Raw genomic sequence first — 7,339 nt, 5'->3', positions numbered from 1 at the left:
CCCTCCCCTCACACTCGCACAAAACACACAGCTTCTGCTGCAGCTGCTACAGCCGCTGCTGCAGCCTCCACTTCGGGCGTCGGTGAGCCAGCCTCCTACAGCACCGCCGGCAGGCAGCGCAACAGCGGCGCCCCGGCAGCAGCGGAGGGGGTCCCGGGGTCCCCCGCCCTCTCGGCCTCCTCGGGACAGGTCCAGGTCCAGGTACCTGCTGGGGCGGTGGCAGGGGCAGGGGGAGGGCCGGGGGCGGGGGGGGGGCCCCACCGCAGGTCGACTAGCCACGGAGATACCAGGACTTGGAAATCGGTCAAGGTACGGCAGGGGTACGGCAGGAGGGGTGGGGTGGAATGCGGGCGCACACCTCACGGCGTAGTTGGGAAAGTGGTTTGGAGCGGTTGGTTGGAGCGGTTGGTTGATGAGCTAGTTTAGAGGGGTTGGTTGGAGCTTGAAGTCCTAGGCCTCGGGGTGGTTGTGGTGTGGTGTGGTGTGTTGTGGGATGGGGTATTCGTAGTTAATCCCAGTATCGGAAGGGTGGGTGGGGAAACATGGGCTGAGGGCATCTCCGTGTGAGTGTGTGTGTGTGTTGGGGGGGGGGTCGGGGGGGGGGTCGGGGGGGATTTGGAGGCTACGGCCCCATGGGTTTTGGGGGAGGGTGGTAACGGGGCAGGCGGTCGGCCGCATTGTAGCTCCCGTACACTTGCGTGGGAACCCGCGGGATGCTCCCCTCCTTGACTTCCTCATGCTCGGGTCCGTCGAGTGCTGTTCCGTGACCTGGTCGAAGAAGGAAAGTTGGCAACATGTGTTCCTGTGTGTGTGTGTGTATGTTCAGAAACAGAGTCGAGCGTACGTGTGGTGCCGTTGTGGTTTATATCCTGAGTGGGCTTGCCCCACTGACACACTGACACACTGACACACTGACACGCACGGGTCCACACTCACCCAGGGAGAGGGCGTCTCACCCTCGACAGCGGCCTCGGCGGCGGCAGCGGCGGCGGCGGCGGAAGCTTCCGCGGCGGCAGCCGCCGCCAGCGCGGCAGCGGCGGCGGCGGCAGTGGCGGCGGCTGTTGCCCTGGGAGCTCCTTCTACCGCCGCCGGTCGACCCGGTGCGTTGGCTTTGCTGTCTGGCGAATCTGGTAACCTCTTGGCAACCTCTGGCCCCTTGTTTTTTGCGTCTGTCTGTCTGTCTGTCTGTCTGTCTGTGTGCGTGCGTGCGCAGCTGCTGCTTCCTGCGTGTGTGTGTGATGGCGCTGCTCCGGGCTCTCTCGCTCCCATCCAACTCTTATCTGCCACCCCGCTCCCCCCCATCTCCCCGTGGACCTGCCCAACCCCACCGCCTTGTCGGGCACCGCAGGCGCCGCCTTCGGTCCGGTTCAGGACGAGGACGACGACTTCTGCCCCACCTGCCTCGAGGTGTACACCCCGGGTGAGCGGGTGTGCTTGGGGGGGGGCCGGGGCGGGGCGGGCCGGGGCGGGGGGGATGTGCATAAAGCGAAGACTTAACTTCCAACGTTGAGAGTAAGGGAAGGGAAAGGAAGGGAATAGACGAGTGGAGAGAGGGGGTGAGGAGTGGACAGGGGGGAGAGGGGGAAACAGGAAAAAGAGGGGGAGAGGAGTGTTCTCATGGAGTTCCCTCCTCGCGTCTCACTGCTCCCGGTGGCGGCTCCCAACGCCCTCTCCCGGGTGGCCCCTCCCACGTGGCCGACACACCGGCCGAGGTCACCAAGTCCCTCACCCCGCCACCACCACCACCACCACCACCACCACCACCACCACCAGGGTCCCCGACCACTGTGTCGATATGTCCACCTGACTCGCTCTGACCTGTACCGTACTGCCCTATACCGTACTGCCCTATACCGTACTGCCATGTACCGTACTGCCCTATACCGTACTGACCTGTACCGTACTGCCATGTACCGTACTGCAGATAACCCCAAGATCTTTACGGAGTGCGGCCACCACTTCCACATGCCGTGCATATACGCCTGGTTCGAGCGCAAGACCACGTGCCCCATGTGCGAGTCGCCCATGCAGGCCCCCGGCATGTGAAGTGGGGGGGAGGAGAGGCCGGGTGGGCCGCTGTCCGGGATGGGGCTAGTGGGTGGTAATGGTGGTGGTGGTGGTGGTGGTGGTGGTGAGGATGGTGGTGGTGGTGGTGTGTCGGGGTGCGGGTGCTTTCCGACCGCCGGGGTGCGATGTGCTTCGGGTTACTATCCGGCAGGCGTGACAGCAGCGGTAGCAGCAGCAGCAGCAGTCGCTCTCTTTCCTCCTCCCCTCCCTCCTTCCCTCCCTCTCTCTTTCCCTCTCTCTACACCTCCGCCTTTCCGCCCCGTCGCCGTGGCCCACGCGGCGTCAAGGGGGAAGGGAAGCATGAACGCACACACACACACACACAGAGAGAGGGTAGGCCCCAGACTCCTCACACGCCAAGACGTGCTGTGCTGTGAGGCCTCCGGTTACTGGTCCCTTCTTAAAGGGATTTGCACCTGGTTGCGGTTTGCGGACCTCTGGGCTTGGTTTTGATAGGTTAGAGAGAAGGTCGTTAGGTTGCTGGTTGGCTGTTGTTGGTTGGTTAGTTGGCCACGTCCTCGGGGAGCAGTTGGCGGCGCCTCCGTGTGTGTATTGATTCTCCGTCTTCTCTCCTTGTATTGCTAAAAAGGCGCACTGCTGCCACATTTTCGACGGAGTGACCTTCGCTACAGCTTTCCTACGGCAATTTTTTAATGGACTGTACAAACAACCATGCATACACGGGCCGTTGTGAAACAGTTAGCCTAACCGTTACGCACTGGGCCGTACGCCCGACTAACCCAGCTTACTTACTTAACGCAAGCCCGCAAAGGATGCGCGTTCCATCATGACACGTTTTGTCATACAGTACGGCAAAGGGCCCATGGAAAAGATGGAGATATGTTTAGATGGGCAGTTGGGTCCTCCCATCTGCTATCGGGGGTTGTATGTACGTACGTATGTGTGTATGTGTTTGTGTAAACGCGCGCGCGTGTGTGTGTATGTGTGTGTATGTGTATGCGCGTTTGTGTATGGAGGAATGGACGGTGTGGCGGGCTCCGGACTTCTGACGTGATGGGTTCTCAACGGACCGCCCGCAGCCCACCGCCCTAAAGACGAGATGTGGCGGCAGATGATGACCTTCAGAGCTCTCGAGGGGTTCATATCGGCCGGTCCAGGGGGGGGCAAGTCATTGGGATGGGTCTGAGCGTGGATGCGTTGAATAGATGAGACACATGCAGACATATACACATACAGAAGACGCAGGTAGACAGACAGGTGTGTAGGTAGGGGAAGGTTGATAGCCGCATCACGGCTCCCGGGGTTGGTGCTCCAGGCGGCTATTGACGAAGAGCTGGCGAACGGTGGTGAAAGGTGGATGGAGGCGGTACTGCGGCTGCCATACATAATGGATTCCTAAATGAGACTGCCGTATATATCGGTCACGTCAGACAGCTTTAGTCATGACATTTCAGAGCTAGTGTTGCCTGCGTGGTTTCCCTTTGTGTGTTGGGACTTGGTGGTTGTGGTGGTGATGGTGGTGGTGATGTGGGAACGTCGAGCATTGGAGCCCGATATGAGTTTCTTCCTTCCCGAGGAGAGCCCTTCATGCCCCGGGGTGGGTTTGGGAATTGTGGCTGCTGTGCGATGCGTGTGCGTGTGTGACGGGTCTGTTGTGTAGGTCGGTGAGTATCGGTGTAGGAGATCGTCCTTTGCGGTTTGGCCGGACCTGCGCCAGGGGGGGCTTGGGGGTGCGGACTGTCGGTGAGACGATGTGGATGATGCAGCCCGGGCTGGAGACCCTCTGCTGCAAGAAGGGGATGGGCGGAGGATTTCATTGGCGTGTCTCGTGCCGGTTTGTCCGTCTGTCTGTCTGCAGATGGGTGCTAGCGCTTGTATATATATGTGAATGTACATGCGTTGTAGCATAATCGCTATTCCGTTTTGGATCTTTTTAGCAGGATCTTTTTAGTCTGCATATCGATGGTGGGTACAGTCAGGTTTGTGGGGAAAACGGTGTCGCGATCTTTTAAAATTTGAATAGGTTTTGAGCGAACGTGTCTTGTCTCTTACCTCTCAACGCTGAGCGAGGTCCACCATACGTAATTTCTGAGAGCCTAGTGCCTGTGTGCCTGGGAACCCAGTCTTCAACGGAACTCTGGTATGGCTTGGTTGGCCTGTCCGCCATTCGCTGTGTTGCACAGACAGGCTGGCAGGCGGAATGCAGTACAAGGGTGCAAATCCTGGCGCGGGGCGTTTGTGCCGTGTTGGGTCGTGGGGACGTGTGCATGCTATGCAACCAACTAAAGGAATGTTGCAGACATAATGACACAGCGCAAACTAACGTAACGATGTGGGGATGAGAATGTTGGTGGGAGGAGTCTGCGTGTGTTAAAGCACGTATGCTTGTAAGGAGGGGGCGGAAAATAGAATACGATGTACGTGCTGCTGCCGCTATTTCCTTGCAATGGTGACAAGTCTGCCACCTTCCCTAATAGTACTAACTGGGCTGGGTAATCGGCCTTTTATTTACATTTCGTAGTTAGCCAGAAAGTTCAATGTGGGGTTGTTAGGTGGTGTGAAGTTCAATGGACCCACCATCGGTTTGCCCTCCGCTAATAGGTAAAGGGTCTCTGCCCCTCTTAGACATGACCGTACTTGAACAGGATCTGTTCTATAGGTCATACACCTGTCTGTGTTCTTTAACTCAGACAAGCTCCTCAACCCAGACGAAGAGACGGAGTCCCTGCACCTGAGCGCAACGTAAGGCCGCAGTGGCCGTGCCGCTGGCACGGACGCGCGGCTCTGGATGAACGTCCCTCCGAGCCACATTCCGCCGGCAGGGATGGTGCCTGGGACATTCAGATGGGTTAAATCTGACTTTTTTCACGTTCTTTTTTCAATATTCACAGTAGTTTTATATTCTACAAGGAAGGTGTGCCATTCTCACTGATCATATCCTAGGACGTGTCTCTCGCTCATACGCTCACACAAAGAAGTGTCCGGTAGTCTCTCTCCTTTCCTCTCTCTAAAGGTCTCGAAAAGAGGGCGCTAGCAGTACGAGGTGGCCTACTGCCCGAGGTTTCCCCAGCACTAGCAGCCAACTGCGCTTCTAGCAAGCAAACCGTGTCGAGCACTTAGTATAGTACACGCGATATCTGTCGCAGGAAAGACTTTAGCCAAACCCGCCCGGGTTGAAGAGGTAATGTAACTTACCAGGCAGGCAGCCAGCCAGCTGGGCAATAGCAACCGAGGCAACGGACCAAACGCTGGCAATGGAGGCCTCGCTGCTTTTCACAGCGGCAGCGGGGCACGCTCTTTACTTTTGCATTCCCCCTTGCCGCAGCCACCGCACACTCCCATCGCGACTTATTTTAAATGGCCATCATGTCGAACAGCCCAACTGTTGATGGGGTGTTACACTGTGGGCGGCGCACCCCGAGAAAGGACGAGCACCGCTGCCCCTGACCGGGGGCCGAAACACAGCGCAGGGACGGGCGTGCGGCTCTACGTCCGTCTGTTCCTCCGCGCGCGCCTCACTCCCTCACTCACGCCAACCGGGACGCTCTCCCAGCCCCTGGCTAGGCAACACAGCGGCGCAGAAGACTGCGAACTGAACTAAGCGAGAGCCGCACGAGAGGCGCCACACCACCTCTGAGAAACCTAAACAGGCTATCTGCCCCCACGCCGCCTGGCCAGCCTAATCGTGCGCTCTCGTCCCGCTTGACCGCCAAAACAAGAACAAACAGAAAACACCACCGGGGGGAGGGGCTCTACTCAGGGGGCGCCACTACACACTCAAAACCCGAGGCAAGGGAAGACCTATCCACGTCAGTTACGGCCCCTCAGAAGGCTCTCCTAATCAAGGGCCCCACGCAGCCAGCAAGGCAAGAGACACACGGAGGACCACGGGCCTGAGACGACACACCACAAAAGCCGAGCTACGGTTGCACAAAGAAGACAAACGCAAGGCGAGTACTCGCACACTGGTCCTTGAAGGCCAGCTGTTCAACTACCACGAGCAACGAACTCTTCCCAAGGGCGGCCACCACTACCTCACCGGTCCACTCACAATCGAGGCAAAACCGGTCCGCACGTCAGTCTCCTCCTGGGGGTTGCGGGCTCCCGGGTGCAGCCCAGCGCAAGACAAAGCAAAAACACCTATTGCCGCGGGGGGGATGACAAGCCAGCGCGGCGCCCCCTAAAATACCCGGAAAAGGCACGGCTCACATACGCTGTGTTGTTGTTGATGTTGTTACAGGGTGGTTAAACTTCACCAGTGGCCTCCTTCCCGAGGCAATTCCCTGCTCTCCCCTGCTAGAGGGGCACCCTAATCCATTCACCCCATCCGACTTCAGAGGGTACTCTTTGAGTTTGGCAACTCACCACCAGCATCCAACCATATCTAGCGGATCAACGGCGCGTCAACTTAGTTCCTGGTCAGCTCGCAAGTTGATTTTTAACGTTCTAAACCGTCCACAAGATGGGGGCCCACCTCCCATTTCACCACTTCTCAAACACCCGAGAGGTCGGCATGCAGATTTGAACCCGGACACTCCGGGAGTAGAAGTCGCTGCCTGTTGTTGTTGTTGTTGGAGAAACGCGCTTAGCTACGATGTGTATTAGGACCCTCATCATCTCGAGGGTGCTCAGCTCGCATGTACGTGCCAGGGCAAACTTGAGTACTTGCCGCCGCGGGATTTACTTCGCCGCACCCGAAACGGCTGTAGTAGTATCCAGGTTTGTAGCTTTCCCGCGGCAGGACAGAAGCTACTAGAGACCGTTGGTGACACCAATGGCGGCACCGTTCGCGGCATGGCCCTTGGGAGGGCCCTTGGGAGGGCCATTTACAGAGCCGATCACGGCAGGGCTAGCGGCAGGGCAAGTCGCAGGACCAGCGTTAGGGCAAGTCGCAGGGTCATCCGCTCCTGGAAAGTGTGTGGGGCAGTGTCGGTGATTTTATCCTGTATCTGTCCACACCTCTGGCAGCCTGGGAGTCTGGAAGCCTGGGAGCCTGGGATTCTAATAGCCTGTGTGCCTGGGAGCCTGGGATTCTAAAGCCTGTGTAATAGTAATTAGTAATGTTACAGAGTGGGAGGCTTCTGGGCCGCTTTATCACATTGTCAGTTCTACGATTTATCACCTTATAGCACCATCCACCACTACCACACGATACTTCGCCATACAAACTGTAAGTCCAAGGCGGCGGATCCAGCCTACAGGGACCCCTCCTCATCCATTCACCCGAACATCCGAAGAGACGGAGGGTTCGGCAATCGCCACCAATCCAGCGTGCGAATCTGGTCCATCAACTGTGAGCTCAACTCATCAG

General features: G+C 58.1%; 1 protein-coding gene across 1 annotated transcript; it reads left to right on the top strand.

The window, feature by feature from the left end:
* Positions 1-1,365: 1,365 nt before the first annotated feature.
* Positions 1,366-2,046, top strand: VOLCADRAFT_69059 (uncharacterized protein; the record flags this gene model as incomplete). Its single annotated transcript, XM_002958062.1, has 2 exons — positions 1,366-1,420; positions 1,925-2,046. Coding segments are annotated over 2 exons (177 nt in total), but the record flags the coding sequence as incomplete, so codon positions are not given.
* Between the last annotated feature and the right edge of the window lie 5,293 nt (positions 2,047-7,339).

The sequence above is a fragment of the Volvox carteri genome, assembly GCF_000143455.1.
Source record: "Volvox carteri f. nagariensis unplaced genomic scaffold VOLCAscaffold_85, whole genome shotgun sequence".
NCBI lineage: Eukaryota > Viridiplantae > Chlorophyta > Chlorophyceae > Chlamydomonadales > Volvocaceae > Volvox > Volvox carteri.
Note: the sequence above shows the minus strand (reverse complement) of the source record. Positions and strands in the feature narration are given on the sequence as shown.